The 17614-nt window shown below is 42.2% G+C and overlaps 2 protein-coding genes and 1 long non-coding RNA gene across 10 annotated transcripts in view; 2 read left to right on the forward strand and 1 right to left on the reverse strand.

Annotated features, from left to right (window-relative positions):
- Positions 1–7090, forward strand: part of TRERF1 (transcriptional regulating factor 1) — a 98503-nt gene extending 91413 nt beyond the window's left edge. For all 6 annotated transcript variants that reach the window (XM_084515816.1, XM_084515821.1, XM_084515820.1 and 3 more), the window contains 5 exons: positions 3247–3335; positions 4128–4241; positions 4989–5177; positions 5672–5880; positions 6542–7090. In XM_084515816.1, the coding sequence (XP_084371942.1) occupies positions 3247–3335; positions 4128–4241; positions 4989–5177; positions 5672–5880; positions 6542–6863 (923 nt within the window). In that variant the 3' untranslated portion in view covers positions 6864–7090. The remainder of the gene's footprint in view (positions 1–3246; positions 3336–4127; positions 4242–4988; positions 5178–5671; positions 5881–6541) is intronic.
- A 1953-nt stretch (positions 7091–9043) lies between these two features.
- Positions 9044–13381, reverse strand: LOC311435147. The gene is made up of 2 exons (XR_014691959.1): positions 11665–13381; positions 9044–9590 (listed from the first exon to the last, which is right to left on the reverse strand). It is a non-coding gene; the product is annotated as an uncharacterized lncRNA (long non-coding RNA).
- Positions 10521–16790, forward strand: MRPS10 (mitochondrial ribosomal protein S10). 3 transcript variants are annotated; one of them, XM_084515823.1, is made up of 7 exons: positions 10521–10597; positions 13378–13436; positions 13541–13613; positions 14562–14701; positions 15162–15270; positions 16258–16347; positions 16603–16790. In XM_084515823.1, the coding sequence occupies exons 1-7, from the start codon at positions 10562–10564 to the stop codon at positions 16687–16689; spliced, it is 594 nt and encodes a 197-aa protein (XP_084371949.1). In that variant the 5' UTR covers positions 10521–10561; the 3' UTR covers positions 16690–16790. The 3 variants fall into 3 exon arrangements, with proteins under 3 accessions (XP_084371949.1, XP_084371950.1, XP_084371948.1); XM_084515824.1 differs by lacking the exon at positions 10521–10597 and adding an exon at positions 10867–11424; XM_084515822.1 differs by lacking the exon at positions 10521–10597 and adding an exon at positions 11450–11706.
- The last annotated feature ends 824 nt before the right edge of the window (positions 16791–17614 follow it).

Genomic DNA, 17614 nt, shown 5'->3' on the forward strand with positions numbered 1-17614 from the left:
TGGCTCGAGTTGGAAGGGACCTTAAAGACCATCTAATTCCAACCCCCTGCCATGGGCAGGGATGCCAGTGAAACCTTCGTCCTTGAAACCTGTTGGTTTGTGAGGGGAAGCAAGTTGTAAAACTTCAGATGTTTCTGTTGTCCACCAAGAGAGCTGGGCATGTTGATCTAGGGCTGCTTGGAAGAACACCCTAACCTCTATGTCCTAATGCTTTGCCATCTGCCAGGATGGTGCATTAAGGAAGAGAGAGGGAGCACGTACCTCATACAAGAGGAGCACTTTTACAGATGTTTGAATGGTTTTTCATTTTAGCAGCAAAATTTCTCAGGTCTGAAGTTCTCGTGCAGTGAGAATTGCAGGAATCATAGCATCATCCAGGTTGGAAAAGACCTTCAAGACGTCCAACCATCATCTTAACTTGCTGAGTCCCAGCACAAACCCAGGGCCCTTAGTGCCATGTCCACGCATCTCTTACATACCTCCAGAGATGGGGACTCCACCACTTCCCTGGGCAGCCCATTCCAGTGCTTGACCACCCTCTCCATGAAGAAATTCTTCCTAATGTCCAACCTGAACCTCCTCTGGCACAACTTGAGACAGGAGAAGTGGTGTCTGAACTTCAGGCAGTCTGAAAACTTTGATAGGTGCTGTGATGGTGTGAGGCTCAGACCCAGTGTATGTGACATGTAATGGATTTGAGCTGCTTCTCGAGGGGGCTCACAAGTGGAGGTGTGGTTCCCTTGAAACCCACAGATTGGGCCTAAAGACCCCCGGTCCATAGAATATATTTTTTTCAAACAATCAGTTAAATCAGTTCAAAACCAGTATTTTAATATGGCAGATAAAATCGATAATCTCTAAGCATAAAGATCAGCTTTAGAATTTGATCTGTATTGCAAAGTCCAAAATTCTTTCTTGCTGCATTGCAGATCTCTCTCTACACGTTCTCTATATCTCCCTCAAGCTAACAAGAGCAAAAGCGGTTTCCCAGCAACCAGAGTTAAAAACAGCTTTTCTTCTGTTTCTTTTCCTACACAGGATTTATTCTATTAATTAGGTTACTTCCAATTAACCCTCGTAATCTTATAAGGGTCTCTGCTAATACCATAGCTATTGGAGAAACTCTGTAAGGCCTGAATTTGCCATAGATGTACAATAAAATTAGTTCATAGAAGTGATTTTTATTATTATTATTTCAGGAGAGTGGGGTAGAGACAGGAGAGGGTGACTGGAGAGGATTGCTGAAAACTAAAATCCATCCTGTGGTGTTTTCATGCTTTCTAAAATGTTTTAGTCCAAGACCCTGGACTGGATCAGTGCATTTACCCCTGCTCAAAAGGAGGGTAAATGCAAATGAATGGCCGGCTTTGTAAAAAGGGAACGGCACTGTTTTGGGATGGAAAAGATGGCAAGGCAGTGTGTCAGCAAAAAGATCTTTGGGTGGTAACAGAATAAATAAAATTTGCAGCTTGAAGCTGGTGCTTTTCTCTGACGCTTAGATAGAGAGCTTTAGCATAAATCTCTGTGGAAATAACTAATGCGTGCTTATAGCCAGTACTGGAAAAGCCTACAGAAAACAGGCTGCAGAAAAGTTAATTTGGAGTTTTCAGTATATAACGGAGTGGTGAGATACCTGCTCTGGGCTTTTAGGAGCCTGGGAATTGACACTGAGAAGCAAAACATTTGCAGTTAATGAAAAATGTATATATCCTTTATAGACATAAGTAACCTGCAGAGTTCAATACCGCACACGGTGCCAAGCCCTAGTTAATTGAGTTCAGTGCAGAGGCAAGCATTTCTGTGGAGAATGGTAACATTGACAGGAATATTAGGGATTTCTTTTAATGATGAAACTTTCAGCTACTCTCAGACTGTGGTAGGATCTTCTCTGAGTCATTTCAAAGGCGTCTGCCTTATGGCTTCTTGCATACCCTGCCTTTAATGTATGTAACACCCGCTCTTACAGTCAGGACATGGGTGTTTGATGCAGTACAGCACTTCTGTGTTCCTTCGGTAGGACTGATACTGAGGAAGCACAAATTCATTTCAATTTAAGTGTTGATTTCACATCTTCATAGGCAGTTAGGCTGGTGAAGCAAACAGAATAATAATATATGAAAGCTTTATGTACAGCTTCCATTAACTGATCAGAAAGCGCTTTGCACGTATTCCACACCGCCGTGCCATCTCTATCTACTTGTGGCCTCAATCACAAAGAATTTCTCTTACCTCAAGCCATGCAAGTGAACAGCTGCTAAAGGACCTTTTGAGAGTTGCTGTCTGGAGAACAAAATGCTAGCTGAACTTCTGAGAAGCTGAATATAAAGTGGCATATATGGGAATTAGTCAGTACAAGCATTACATATAAAATGATGAGCTCTGGCTTGATACTTATCCATTAGAGTGAGACCTTGGGATTATGATGGTAGTTGTATGAAAACATCAGCTCTGTACTTTACAGCAGTTTAAAAAAAAGGCACAAGTCAGATGTTAAGAGAATAGAGCACGTGGTGGTGCCAGTGTGCACGTCTGTGGATTATTATCAGCCTTTCTGTTCCCTTCATCACTAGATGGGGGTTTTTGTACTGAAAAGGTTCGGAGAGGAACAACAGTCGTGACCAAAGGCATTGAAGCATCTTGGCCTCTTCAGGAGGGGAAAGAAAGTGACAGAAGGGACATGAAATCCTCAATAGCGTGCAGATGCTGGTAGAGAATGGGTTCATTTCTCTTTTCCACTTGAACAATGAGGGGTCATCCAGTGAAGCTACTTGGGAGCCAGGAATCAAAGAAGAGGAGCTGGATCCTACATGGAGATGGTTTAGTGATCTGCAAAGCCCCCTTGGCAAAGTATGTTGGGGATGCAAGAGACTTAATTAATTGAAAGGAAGAGTGGGTCAGCACTTAGAAGGTTGGTTACCACATAAGCAAATTCCAGCAGATTCAGGAAATCCCCTGAGCCATAAATGGTCAGAGGTTAGGAAGAATTAGGGAGAGGCATTGTATTTGCTTGCCCTGATCTTACTGTTTCCTAGGCAACTGCCTGGGGCTGCTGCTGGAGATGAAGTGCTGCTGAGGTGGGCTTCAGGCCGGAGTCAGCACAGCCAGACTTAGTTTGCGTGGCAGCAATCGCCAGCCTGTGCTTCAGGTTTCCCAGTTTTTGGTCCAGATATTACTTCAGCATAAAGGTGGAAGGTTTTTGTTGTTTATAGTGAGTTCACTGTGTGTGTGTTTTTGGTTTTTTTTAAGGCTCTGACAAATGGACACATCAAGAAAGGAGGCTGTTCAAAGAGGCACTGTCCACCTACAGCAAAGATTTTATATTTGTACAGAAAATGGTAAGGTTGTTTCTGTTCTGTTAACTGTTTGCTTCCATCTGCTGCATTCTGCTCCCCTTCATCTTCCCTCCAGTGACAGACCCGCTTACTGCAGGCATAGACGCAGCAGCAGGTAGAAGGGTGCTGTCAGTGGGGTTTTCCATTTGCTGTACCTATGCATGCAACTGCAGCACTGGTAAAAAGATAAAAATAATGTGTTCCTCTTGTTAAATTTAAAAGTTGGCACATCAGAAATCCAAGGCTCCCCAGTTATGGTGCCCCCCAGTGCCTTCATGTTCCCCGGCAGTTTGTTGAAAGCTGCCCGTGTCACAGGCACTGAGCTCGCACCAGAAGGGGTTGAAATGTGCTCATAAAGAGAGAACGTGTTTGGGCTTAATTTTCACGTTCTGTCACAAAGCAGAAAAGATGAGTTGTGTCTGTCTCGGGGCAGAAGTAAATCCCCTTGCTGTTAGCTAAAATGTTGGAAAACATTTGGGTTTATGGGAACCAAGTCTTAATTCTCAGTGGTATTGTACGCTTGAGCTATAAATGTACTTTCTTGGTCACTCTCTGACTAGAGTCTAGAGGATCTCAGAAAAATGTACTGAAGCTGAAACAGTCAACACAAATTTGACTGAAAAGCAATAATTAACAAAATGATTCTGCAAGACTTTTTGTGTTGTATTTAAATTGACTTTATTACTCCATTTGAACGTTTGATAAACAAAACCTGCCTCTCGGGATCTATTAAACTTGTCTTGAATTAAAATGAGAAACTAAGATCGGACTATTTCTGCAATTCCTTAACTACAGGTTAAGTCTAAGACGGTTGCACAATGTGTGGAATACTACTACACCTGGAAGAAAATCCTGCGGTTGGGACGGAAACACAGAACACGTTTAGAGAAAAAAAGAGAGGAATGCATGGTAAATGGAGAAGAATATAAGAAAGTTTAACAGTTGCTAACTTTGAAGTTTGTACTGTTTTGAGCATGAGGTTGGGCTAGATGACATAGGCCTCTTCTGACCTAAATTATTCTGTAATTCTAAATTATGTTCTGTGTGAACATTCTGTGATCTCAGCTACACCAAGATTTTGTGTTCCCGTAGTGAGATAAAAGTATGTTAATCGGTGCGTTATTTAACTCTAGTCCAACAATTATGGCTTTGCTACTGATGAAGCAGGTAACCATCTGTAAGTTATTCCTCTGTGTGTGTGTGTGCATGTGTGAGCGTGCCTGAAAGTGCTCAGCCATTCTGGTACAACTAGCATTTACACAGACTGGCAATGAATTCTTGGTGTGCAAGGTCAGTATTAGGTCGTTGAAGCGTTCTTAAGAGACATGTTTTGTTTAGAAAGCCATTTAATTCAACTATGAATGTAGTGTACATCCCCATTCTAAACATGGGAGTATTGCACTGTGGTATCTGTAGCCTTTTGCAGCCACAGCTCCATAAAACAGTCGGAGGGCATTCTGAGTGCTGCAGTGAAGCTTCATGAGCTGTAGCTTGTCCACTAAGGAGTGGTGGTTCTAGCAAGACCAGAATGGGAAAAAATCCCAAACCCTGGAAGCAGACTTGGCTAACTTGTTTCAGCAGTTTCTACGTTCTACGAGCCTGTGCTGTCTGTACTTGGCCATATTTCTAGTATTTCTTAAACGCACTCTATTTCAGACAAGCGGAGAAGAGGAAGTGTTAGAGGAAGATGAGGAGATTGAAGAAGACAGAAAGGAAGAAAGGGAAATGCAGAAGTCTCCTGACCCACCAGCTATCCCTCTTGTAGGACCTATAGACCTGCCTGCCCTTCAGAGTCTTTCACTTTCTTCATCCTCCTTCATCTGTGAAATGCCAAACTGCGGCGCTGTACGTGCATTTCATATCTTTAAGTAATAGCAGGGGCTTCGTATGTTAACGAATAGTGATTATTGGAAATCAATTTGCATATATTCCTGGCCAGTGATACCTCCTGAATATCTTGGGACAAGTCATTTCAGCTGCATTGATATCTTATACTATTAAATACAGCCAATATGGTGAGCTCTACACCAAGTTGTATCCTGAGATGATGTAGGGATGACAAGCACTATATAGTAACAGCTCTGTTTGCCTTTTTGTTATACAACTGTAATAATAAGATAGCTCATTGGTTTGCTTTTATTATAACTGAGTTACAAGTTTTTATTATAACTTGTTTGTTTAGCTCTAGTGGGATATAGCTGAAAGCAAGCAGCATATGACCAAGTAGATGGTGTGCATCTGACACTACAGTTGTTTTTTTATAATATGCATTCAGCTGTCTGTAGTTCCTGTTCTAGTGCAGTTTTTCTTGATGTTTTTCCTTCCCTACGCCCCATTAGGTGTTCAGTTCCCGACAAGCGCTAAATGGCCACGCTCGCGTCCATGGAGGTACAAACCAGGTGACAAAACCACGATGCACTATTCCAGGCACTAAGCAGAAATCTGGTACGCAGAGCGGATACTGCTCCATCAAGAGTTCACCTGCCCACAGCACAACGAGTGGTGAGACCGACCCAACAACAATTTTTCCTTGTAAAGAGTGTGGCAGGTAAGTGGATATGACTGTCTGTGGTATCGCACCGCATTTGCCTATTTACAATCCAAATGAATAGTGTTGCACCAAATTATTTATTCTGCTGTAATGGTCTCAAAAGAATAGTTTCCCCCTAAGATGTCATGTTCTCCTACCAAAACCTTCAGAGGTAGGTTTGCATGACATTTTAGATGCATCTCCTGCAGCGTTTAATCCAATTTTCATGAATTTTCTCCTCTGCTGGAGTTCCTACAACTGACACTCTGGTTTCCTACTTCATCACAGGCTTGCATGTGACTCTGATGAGCAACTTTCTCTATTTCTGTGCTCGAGTTTGTCCATTCTAGCAGGGGATTCCTTCACTTTTTGCCTGTTGTGCAAGAACGTGGTGAAAATAAGTCCAGGGAGGATTTCAATGTGCGTAGATACTGAAGCAATTGTGGGAGCTGCAAAATAGCTTCAGCAGTCTGAGTAGGCCATTTTGATACCGTCAGGATGTACAAATCTGGAAGTCTGTCCCTGAAATTCTCACCATGGCACTGCAGGCTTTGCTGACTTCTATTTCAGAACAAGGAAGCAAATGTACTGATAGGTTGTTGAGTCTTTTTTGGCTCCCTTCATCATAAGCAATGCACTTTTATCTGATTTTTTTTTCTTTTTTTCTTTAAAATTTTAGAGTATTTTTCAAAATCAAAAGCCGCAATGCTCATATGAAGACACACAGACAACAAGAAGAACAGCAAAGGCAGAAGGCTCAGAAAGCTGCAGTGGCAGCAGAAATGGCAGCTACTATTGCGAGAACTACTGGGCCAGTTGGGCATAGTTTGATCCCTCTGGATCATATGAGTTTGGTTAAACACGTTGAAAATGTTGGTGACATTGATGACGATGTTGTTCAGGAGTTAGGTGATGTCATGGAAGAGAATGAAGTCATGGATGCTGACCTTTTATTAGATGATGAAGATGCAGATCTACTGCAGGATGATGCTGAGTTGTAAATAAAGTTGTTTGATAAAGACAGCTACTGAGCACACCCTGAATGCATCGATCAGGAAACCTGGACTGTTCGTTTATTTCCCACTGATTGTAAACTACCTGTTGAGAAATGATAATTCTTTTATCCAGGTCTAGAAAAGAAATCTGCTTTTTTTTTTTTTTTTCCCTTTTTTTTATTAATTTGTGTTTTGGGGGGAAAAATAAATAATTGGTACAAATATTCTTACAAGGTGTTTTTATCTGGGCTTATTTTGCTGGTATCTTCCAAGGCCACTAATTAGAGAAGCTCGCAGTTCTGCTGTCATTTCCCTCCAGACACTCACAGTAGGATCTTTAGTCTTTAACCCTTCCAAGTTTCACTTTACCCCACTTACAAGAATATCTTTGCACACTTCTGGTGGAACATTTTTCTTGCCTGCACTGGATCACTTCCAGCATCTTCTAGAAGCTAAATGTCATCTCTGTTAAGGAGATGATTACATTCTTTTTCTTTGTGCTGTCATTTCAAGGGAGGTAGAAGAAAAAAAATCTTTAACTGTGAATTAAATACAGGAGTGACTGTATCATCTGCAGTATCACAGTACTTTTTCAGTTCTGTCTTGCCTTAATGCATACATGTTAGTCAGTTCATAAAAGCTTTGGTTACCTTGTGCGTTTTAGAGCTTCCTTTTTAACAAGGTTTTGATCTGCTGATTTTAAAATGACCTAATTCAAGGATTGAAGAAAGAAGACGATTGTGCTGTGGTTCACATCATCTGATGGGAACACTGAATCAGAGCACTGCCTTGGTAATCAGATTGCACTGGAAATATATTTTGCTGTGACAATAAATCACACTGTTGAATAGCCATCTCAGTGGTTTTAGGAACATATGCTTGAGCAATGCAGCAGCTTACTCTTACTGGGCAAATACAAGGAGATGTTCCTGCCTGTGGAAGAGATTGATGGCGTATATGCCTTCAGCATATGTTAGTTAGTATTCCTGTGCATGAAATGTTGCTCTTGTGCCATTTTCAGTCTTCCTCATTGCATCAAATTCAAATGGTATTGATTTAGTAACACACACTCCCAAGGTGAGATGATGTTGCTGTTTGTTTACTGTTTCTCCTCCCATAGGCTCAGACCCACATGCCAGATGTCTAACTACATTTATATAAATTTGAATGTGGTTCTCTAAATGAGATCTGAAAATAATGGTACCTTGCAGAATCTTGAGCAAATCTAGAACCTCTGGAAGAAATGGAGTTAGGCTGAGTGGACATTTAATTACAAAAAAAAGGAGTACTGACTTTAGAGCTTTCACAGCAAGTAGCATTGATTTTCTTGTCAATCTCGCACAGTAGAGGGTACTGCTAATTTTATAAAATATTTTATAAGACCAATTTCAGATCTTCCAGTTTCCAATTTTTTATGGGTTGGGTTTTATTTTTTTGTTGAGGTCTTTTTGTCACATTCCTAATGTTTTAAGAAGACTGAGAGATGGAGGATCTTATTTTCTACTATCTTTTTTTTTTGTGTAACTATGCAAAATGAGGGTAAACCACAATACTTTTGTATAGAAGTACTGGACCACAATTTCAAAACCAGTGGGACTCACTGGCAGAGAGGTGACTTCTCTGTCAAAGCCAAATACGTGAAGCCAAATGACCTGAACTTTTTACTTCAGGTCAAGTGTTCTGAAACTAAAGATCAGCCCTTCAGGAGAATGGCAGTCACTTCTCAGTTTCAGGTTAGTGAAGTTCCTGTGTATGTGGTTTTAGTGTTTTGGGGGTTGTTTCAGAGACTTTTCGGTTATTTTTGACCAGTGGGTAGAATTTTGCTCCCTCTCATACAGAAAGGACAATGTTCTCAATTGCTGTACCTGTGAGTTTCAGGAGATCAGGCAGCAGCCTTCTTTCCTTTCCTGAGCTGCCAGTCAGCAGACTCCTGATGAGTTCCAGTCCACGCTGTGACACGTCACTGTTTGCAGGGCCCATGTAGCCCAAGTTCAACTGGGTGCTGCCAACTAAATCCACGGATGGCACATTTTGTAGGGTGCACAAGTCTTAGTGTTAGCAAAGTTAGCAAGCTTTTGTGAGCTGTAACTTGAGTTGGCCTGTGGCAGAAGCAATCGAGCAGTCTACTCTTTCTCTTTCAAACCTGTATGCTCTTGAACTTCAAGGAGATTTTTGAGAAAGGCTGCCACCCTGGCAAAATGGAAACATTTCCCGACTGCTGTGTCAGTGGTGGGAAGCAAACCAAGTGTCTCAGCAAAGTGGTTAACTGAAGTCAGTGAGAGTTCTGCTTGAAGAACAGAGTGAAGTGCAGTAAAACGTGTGGACTGGATTCTGAAAAGCAGCTCTGTGTCAAAGAAACTACAGCGGAACTTTTCTAGCACCAATTGGACAGGTATCTGTGCTAAACCCAGTGTATACATAAATACATACATATATATGCCTGGTTCAGTAATACTAATCAGGTGCTGTTTTATTCTACAGCCAAGAAGATGATAGAACAACAATAACCAAAGAAGTTATTCATAAAGAAAAAAATGCACATGTCTTACACAGTACACAGTTTAGGCCTCGAACATTGACTTCTTTAAGTGTTGCATTGGCTGATATGAAACAGATGCTGTTCTGCCTATTTGTACATAAATCGGACAGTTTTATTTCAGGGAAGATGTTTTCTTACTGATGGTTGATGATGGAAAACTGTTCACTATTGAACTTGGTCCTCTTTGCTAAAACCTGTACATACAGAAAACATATTTTATGAGAAAAATCTTATTTTCAATATTTAACTGTTATTTTATTAGAAGATGGTTGTAAATATTTTAGGTGCTTTAGTGTAAAAAGCAGACTGTTAATTTTAGGTGGCAGAGGAAGTAACAAAATAAAAAAATATATGCATTTTATATAGCTTGTGATCTCTGCTGGTTTCAGGTTCCTGCTGTTAGCATTTAACTTGCACACAGCTTAATTGCAGGTTATTGCTTGCCTGGTTGTGTACTAGGAGGGCTTAGTGGTGCGAATTAAGTGCTTGTTCACATCCCCTGCACCCTCGTGCTTGGTGAAAAGGGGTGAAGAACCTGGGTGACGACTGAGGGGTTTACGTGACGAGACGCTTCTAGTCCATTTTATTTTAGCAAAACCCAGCCAACAGCGTTTTGCTAGCAGGCTATCTGAGCATTTTGCAGAGGGGTGAACCTCAAAACCCAAGCTCACGAGTAACTTTTGGGATGGCTTCTAAAATGTTCCAAGAAAAAAATCAAGGTGTTCACCTGCATACGTGTGGGTGGGCATAGGGGAAAACGGCGCATTATTTGGGGGGGCGGGTGGGGGGGATAAAATTGACGAAGCCTGATCTACCGTCTTAAAAAACAAGCCACCTCTGCAGGCCGGGGCTGGGAGGAGTGTCCCGTAGCCTCTTTCTTCCCTGCGGCACTGGTTTTTCCCCTTGATGCCTGGAAAAATCGGAGAGATTTGAGGGCGGCCGCGGAGGGGCAGAGCCGGTGCGGCGGCGCCCTTACCCGGGGGCCGGTGAGCGCAACCGCGGCTCCACGTCCCCATCCCGGTCCCCATCCCGGTCCCGGTCCCGGTCCCGGTGGCCGTCCCGGTCCCGGTGGCCGCCCCCTCCCGGCGGTGCCGCAGTGCCGGCGCCTCACGGCGGCCGCGGCTCCTCCGGGGCGGCGGGGGCGCTGTGCGGGGCTCGGCACAAGATGGCGGCGGGGTGCCTGTGGCGGCGGCTGTGGCAGGTGGGGGCGTGCGGCGGGGCAGGGGCGCCTCGGCGGCCCCCCGGCCTCCGGTCCCTCATCTTCCCCCTTCCCGGGGACGAAGGGGAGGCTCGGGGCCGCGTCTCGGCCGCCGCCGTCCGTGCAGGGGGCTCCGGAGGGCTCCGCTGCAGCCCGGCTGCGGCGGGTTGCTCTGCGGGTCGGGGGTGGCGGCGGCTGGGGCTCGGGGTCGCGCACCGAGCTCGCGTCTAGCGTGAAGCTCCCGGTCGCGGAGCTGCAGGGGGGAGAGCAGGGAGGCTGGCCGGGTTCACAAGCTGAGGGAAATAACAGCGTTAGGAGTTTCCCCTTGGCTTCCCGAAGCCCTAAATGCTCGCGGTGCATGTGCTGTCTGCACCTTCCAGCCAGCCGTCTCCATCCCGTCCTGCTCGCTTCAGGATCTCTCCCCCAAATAACGGGGCTGTTTGCCATTGAGAGGGGGCAGTAGTTACGATTTGTGCAGGGGACTGGTTCAAACAGGGAATTAAATTAAATCCTGTTGCAGTTTGATCATCTCTTCCACCTCCTACAACGGCCATTAGCAAGGATACGTCAAATATTTCAGTCGGACAGCAGAAGAAGCTGTTAGAACAGATTTTAACGCACGCCAAATGCTGTTTTGGTTACCTGGGGTACACCAAGCATCAATCAAAATTTGCACAGAGCACCTTTCGTTTTATTTGACAGAAGCTTTAGACTCAACACTTAGATGCACAATTAGCAACACAAGGGGGCTGCGTGCGGTGGGAGCAATGCACACAGAATTGTGAAGGCTGTGGAGTTCAGTGCGCGGGGCGGAACTCTGATACTTCATGGTTTGTTTTATTCATCTTTATTTTACAAAGACTGTAATTTCTGTCTCCAGCAGCACAGGGTGTACGTGCTATAAGCGTGTGCATCTTTATGTGCAAATAATATATCTGTAATACAAGGCCAATTAGATAAAGTAACAGACTATGTGTGTATCAGAGACTGCGTGCACACAAAACACAAAAGCACCAATACAACTTCTAGCTACAATTTTTTTTGCCCTCTTTTAACAGCAGTTTACTTACCCGATGTCTGCCCAATCCGTGGACTCTCCTTTGCCATCTGGGGTAGGATGCTGCCACATGCAGTTTAAGCCCTGATCTGAACAGAAATTTTCTGTGCTTGAGGGGTTATCAGTGCTCTGACATGATGTCAGGTGATGGCGATGACTGTGGGTTTTCCACCTGAACGAAAGGAAGGTGGTATTCTGATTTCACATCAGGAGAATGGAGGTACAAGGGTCAACATAACTCCATCAGATCTGTTTCTTTAATTTGGGGTATTAGGTCTCAAGGAGTTATTAATGTGAACTTGGAAACATTTTGGTGGGCATCAGCTACAGTGGCAAATCCTCTGTGCTCGTAAAGTTGCTCATTGTATTGTGTACTTAAGATGTAATACCTGTGATCATCTGACAAAGTTTGGATTTGCCTAACGGGAGACACTCAGCCTGTTCTTCAGATAACAATTAGCTTTGTAAACAGGAAAGCGTCCTGCCTCTTCCTTCCTACTGAATGCAGAATTTGCTGGGTAAACAGTGACCGAGGCAGAATTACTTCAGAGAACAGCTTCATTCACTGCTGATCTGTAATTAATGTATAATGCGTACTGCATTATAAGTTATACATGTATATACGTTATACATCACGTTATAAATTATACATGGACCTAATAGCACCATAAAGCTAGAGTTATACGTATTCATGAGTGACTAAGTTAAGGTTACATGGACAAGCGTTAATTCTGACTGGTGCACGGGGAATCTGTCTTCTCTCTCCGAAAGCCATGACCCCAGCACCTGTTAAATAAGAGTACCAAGGGGCTGGATAAGTAGGCTCAGCTCATGGTGCTCCTTCATTCTGCACAGTCTTGAGTTTCTCTTAAGCGAGAGGGTTCTGGTTCCTTGTCCCCCCGCCCCGAGTAGTCTCTAACTTTGACAAGTTGAGTTACTGGTAGGAAGCTAGAAGCCACATGAACATTCAGAAGGGAGAGATTTATCTGGTATGACAGACAGCAAGATTACATCTTGATTAACAGTTGGGTTTCCATTTTAACACCAAAAAATCATGCTATCTTTTCGACAGTTCATTTACTTGTTCTAACCATTTATATTTTCTCAACAGAACAAATGTTCAAAACACAAGGAACATTTTCTTAAAAAAAGAATGGAAAATTTCAAATTAAATTCAGAGGTTGAATTTTTGCATAGTATCTTTTATAAGATACTATTTTCAACTGCTTTTACAACAGCAAGACCTACTTGGGCTTGTCTCTTGATAGAGCTAATAGATACTGTCCTATGAAAGCAGGTCTAAACAGGAAACTACTATATGCTGAAATGGTATCTGATGCCACACAAAACATGTTTTTCTAATAAAAAACACTTTATGATTGCTATTCAGGTGCCTGGTTAATAATAGCTGCATGCTGTTAGCTTCTTTCCTGCATGCATGTGGGTTTTCTTGGTTATTTTTGTGGTTGATGATTTTTTTGTGTGTGTTTTTGTCATTGTTTTTATGATCCTATTGTATACTAAAATATGATTCTGTGCTACTGTTTTCCTGTGTTTTCCAATAGAGCAAACTTACTTAGTTGGTAGATCAAATGAGTACCTTTTGGTAGATCAAATGAGTATCATCATGGTGCATAAAAGTAACTTCTAATAAACCTGTATTATTAGCTGGCTACTTTCGGTTTGGGGAGAAAAAAAAAGCCATTTGACTGTTTGTTTTATACAGGCATCGGCTCGTCCTGCCAATTATGCAAGCAGAATTATTCAAAAGCAATGTTTTCTTCCGTAAGTTTAAAAGATCTTTCTCCTTTCCACTTTCCCCCCAGTTTCCCTTAAAAAAATCTAACTTTAACACTAATGTTGTGCTTTTCCCTTTACCATCTATCTAGAACCAGTGACTTGATGGGAGTACGATTCTCTGGATCCCATGCTCAAACTCAGGAGCATAAAACTAATCCTCTGGTAAGTGTTTCATAGAAAAATATTTTGCAAATTGTCTTAATAATAAAAAGGATATACAGAAAAAACCAAATCCTTCAATTTCATCTTTTTAAAGTTCTGTCTAAATTACGTCAAATTTGCCGTAGAGAAAGAAAACATTTTAATGACTGGTATTTGGGATTTTTTTTCCCAGAAAGATTCCTGAAGCTTAAAGTTGCATCTTTGTCACTTTCTTCCTTCTCTATGCAGCTGTAACTCTATGAAAAAACAGCTTTTTGGCCACATTTAGTTCAGCACTTGCAGCATCTTAGCCAATCCTTGTTTCTGTACTTTAGTACTTTTTAGTACTTTTAGTACTTTGTTTCTGGTTTGGAAGCTGGGAAACCAGGGCTGGTGAGGTGGAAAGTTCTTGGAAGTGTGTGGTGTATATCTTATATATAGAATGTGGTTGCCTTGATTTTGTCTAGGATTTCAGACACATGTTAAATTTCTCTGATAGATGCAAACAAGCCAAGTTCTTACAGGCAGTGCTAGATCCACAGTTAGATCCCAGCCTTCCTGCCACATCTGCTGCATACGGCATTTACTGCTCTAAACTGCAGGAGAGTAAAGCTGTGAGAAAAGCAGTGCTTCCTGGACACACCAGGGCTTTTTGGATAAATGGTGTCAGAAATTAATGCTTGAACTGAAAGTCATAAATTTGTAATTTGAATGTCACAGACTTGTACCTGGACAAACAGAAAGGATACTTCTCACATTTACCAGGGACAATAAAACTAAGGACTGTCAATCGAGATAATACAGCCAGCTTCTTGTAGGTAAAAGAATATGAGCAGCTAACAGTGTGTGAAGTTTTTTTTCTTCCCTGTTTTTCAAATGTGGCACACAGGCTAAGAAAACACAGAACATATTGCATGGATTATTTAAGGAGAACATGGAGTGTTAACTCTTATCCATTCTTAAATGCAGGTGACTATTTCAGAGGAGCCAGAAACACTGTACAAGAGACTGTCCCTTTTGGTTAAAGGCCACGATAAAGCTGTGTTGGACAGCTATGAATATTTTGCAGTGCTTGCAGCTAAAGAACTTGGCATCTCTGTTGAAAAAATGTAAGTAACTGATCTCTAGCATGATGATGTGTCAGGTGCTTTTCACATTGTCTACTGTAACTTAAGTTCTGTGCTTACAAGTATTTCCTTTTTCAGAAGAAATGAGTGTAATCTGACATTTCTCAGGTTATAAATCTAACACTTTCTAGATAGCAGTGCAATGATGGGGAAGCAGCAGCAGTGATACACACAGCACTGCCACAGAAGGATTGCATGTTAAGTGCATGAAGAATACCAACAGTACTGTTGTTACAGCTGTTGTAGCTTCCTTGAACTAAAGCTGGTTAATACCTGAGAATGAACTGTGCCCATGTGGATTAATACTAAACGTACCAGCACTTAATACTGTGGATCTTCAAAATGTCAAATAACAAGGATTTCACCATAATCTCAGTTAATTTATATTAGCATCCTTTATATAAAATTAAGCATTACAACATTTTCTTTGTGCTTTGTTCAGACACAGACCTCCAAAGAAGATAGAACGATTTACTCTTCTAAAATCTGTACACATTTACAAGAAGCACAGAGTTCAGTATGAAATGAGAACACATTACACATGTTTGGAGGTAAGAAAGATGTTAAAAATATATACATTAATTGGGCTGGGGAGGAGAGTACCAAGAATAGCAGAAAAGAGCTGATCTAGGTACACCAAATGTAACACAAGTTACTCTGAATTTACAGCCTACATAATTTTTGGACTAAAAGGCTGATTTTGATCACTATCTGAAAGAATGGTTAAAAATAAGATAGATACCAGAGTTACTTTAGTATGATTTACGTTCCTGGTTTCCAATAATCCAGGGAATAGGAATTTTCTCAGGAAGGGAAAAAGATGCAGGTAAATCATTGTCACTACCAGTCACTGAAGGTTCTGTTCTCTGTGAGTTTGCCTAATAATTTTTGAACACACTTGCCCTATGCAGCATCATGTAGCAAACTAAAAATTGCAAGGGGGAAATACAGGAAAGGAAGTGTGTACAAACCACTTGCTCTGTGGCTGATGACGCAGACTTATGTATGGTTTAGAATGCAGCTGTGGTTGACTTTCTTAGAAGAAAGGTTTACTGCCAGCATTTTGTGGCCCCTGGGTCTCTTACTGTGTAATTGCACAGAGCTTAGCAAAATGGGACTTTGCATAACGTCCCCAGACAGTCGGGCAGCACTGCCCGCAGACCAACAGCTTTAGCTGTATGGGAGAAACCAGAAAATCAAGAATGCAGTGGAATTCCAGAGTGGCAGGATTTATAGCCAGCTTGAACTTTGAGAGCATACAAAAGCTGTGAATTTTTGCATAACCTCAAGTTGATTTGATCAGATAGTTGCACTTCGAGCATAATCAATGCATATGATCACAGGCAGTATGCACAGTTCTGTGGTATGAAATTGCTATTTCATACTTGCATAACTGTTATGTACAGCTTAACTGTCTCCATTCTCGCTGTAAGATGCATGGTCCCATAGCAAGAACTAGAGAAGCTATAGAAAACTCATTTTTTTATATCCTGTTTGAAATATTAGTTGCTCATTAAAAAACATTACTTCTGTTTTAGTTAAAATACCTAACGGGTAGTACTGCTGCAGTGTACTTGGAGTATGTTGAACGAAACTTACCTGAAGGAGTTGCCATGGAAGTAAAAAAGGTAAGTTTCCATCTCACATTATTAACTGCCGTGAGATTAAGTCCAGATGTAAATACTAATAATTGTCAGTAGAGGAAATGCACGTAGTTTGTAAAGGACCTTTTTTTCAAAGTATTGAAAGGTAAAGAGGCTGTATTGCTTGAAAACGCCACTAGGTGGCATTTTTAATCTGATAAATATCTCAAACCTAAGTAAATGAAGTTGTTAGATGTTAAGTAGTTCGTATAATAAATGGTTTATTTCTTTTCCTTTTAGACTAAGATAGAGAAAATACCTGAACACATTCAGGAACCAGTTTGGGATACACTACCTCAAGTAGAAGAAACAGAAGTCAAATCATGAACTCAATGGGCACTTGGCTACTAGTAGTGGAATTACTTGTTCCTGTCAACCTCATTTACTAAGACACTGCTGACAAATACAAGTTCTCTTTTACAAAGAAATCATATAAACTCTTGTTTTACTGAGTTATTCTTGATCATAGCTCCAGTACTTGTAGACTGAACATCTGTGAAGTGTAGAAGTTTCACTGCACTCTGTGGTCAAGAACTGTGATCATCTGTAACGTTTGTAAAAAGTTACCATTTATTTATAGAATCATAGAATCATAGAATATCCTGAGTTGGAAGGGACCCTTAAGGATCATCAGGTCCAACTCTTGACACCGCACAGGTCTACCCAAAAGTTCAGACCATGTGCCTAAGTGCACAGTCCAATCTCTTCTTAAATTCAGACAGGCTCGGTACAGTGACCACTTCCCTGGGGAGCCTGTTCCAGTGTGCAGCCACCCTCTCTGTGAAGAACCCCCTCCTGATGTCAAGCCTAAATTTCCCCTGCCTCAGCTTAACCCCGTTCCCGCGGGTCCTGTCACTGGTGTTAATGGAGAAAAGGTCTCCTGCCTCTCGACACCCCTTTACGAGGAAGTTGTAGACTGTGATGAGGTCTCCCCTCAGCCTCCTCTTCTCCAGGCTGAACAGGCCCAGTGACCTCAGCCGTTCCTCGTACGTCTTCCCCTCCAGGCCTTTCACCATCTTCGTAGCCCTCATCTGGACATTTTCCAACAGTTTCATGTCCTTTTTATACTGTGGTGCCCAGAACTGCACACAGTACTCGAGGTGAGGCCGCACCAGCGCAGAGTAGTGCGGGACAATCACCTCCCTTGACCTACTAGCGATGCCGTGCTTGATGCACCCCAGGACACGGTTGGCCCTCCTGGCTGCCAGGGCACACTGCTGGCTCATATTCAACTTGCTGTCTACCACGACCC

Source organism: Aythya ferina, assembly GCF_964211825.1.
Source record: "Aythya ferina genome assembly, chromosome: 3".
NCBI classification, from domain to species: Eukaryota; Metazoa; Chordata; class Aves; order Anseriformes; family Anatidae; genus Aythya; species Aythya ferina.

Coding starts and splice junctions, on each gene's coding strand:
- MRPS10 (XM_084515822.1), top strand. CDS start 11,668: ATGTCTGCCCAATCCGTGGACTCTCCTTTGCCATCTGGG. Junction 13,614..14,561: donor AGCATAAAACTAATCCTCTG/GTAAGTGTTTCA, acceptor TCTTAAATGCAG/GTGACTATTTCAGAGGAGCC. Junction 16,348..16,602: donor TTGCCATGGAAGTAAAAAAG/GTAAGTTTCCAT, acceptor TTTTCCTTTTAG/ACTAAGATAGAGAAAATACC.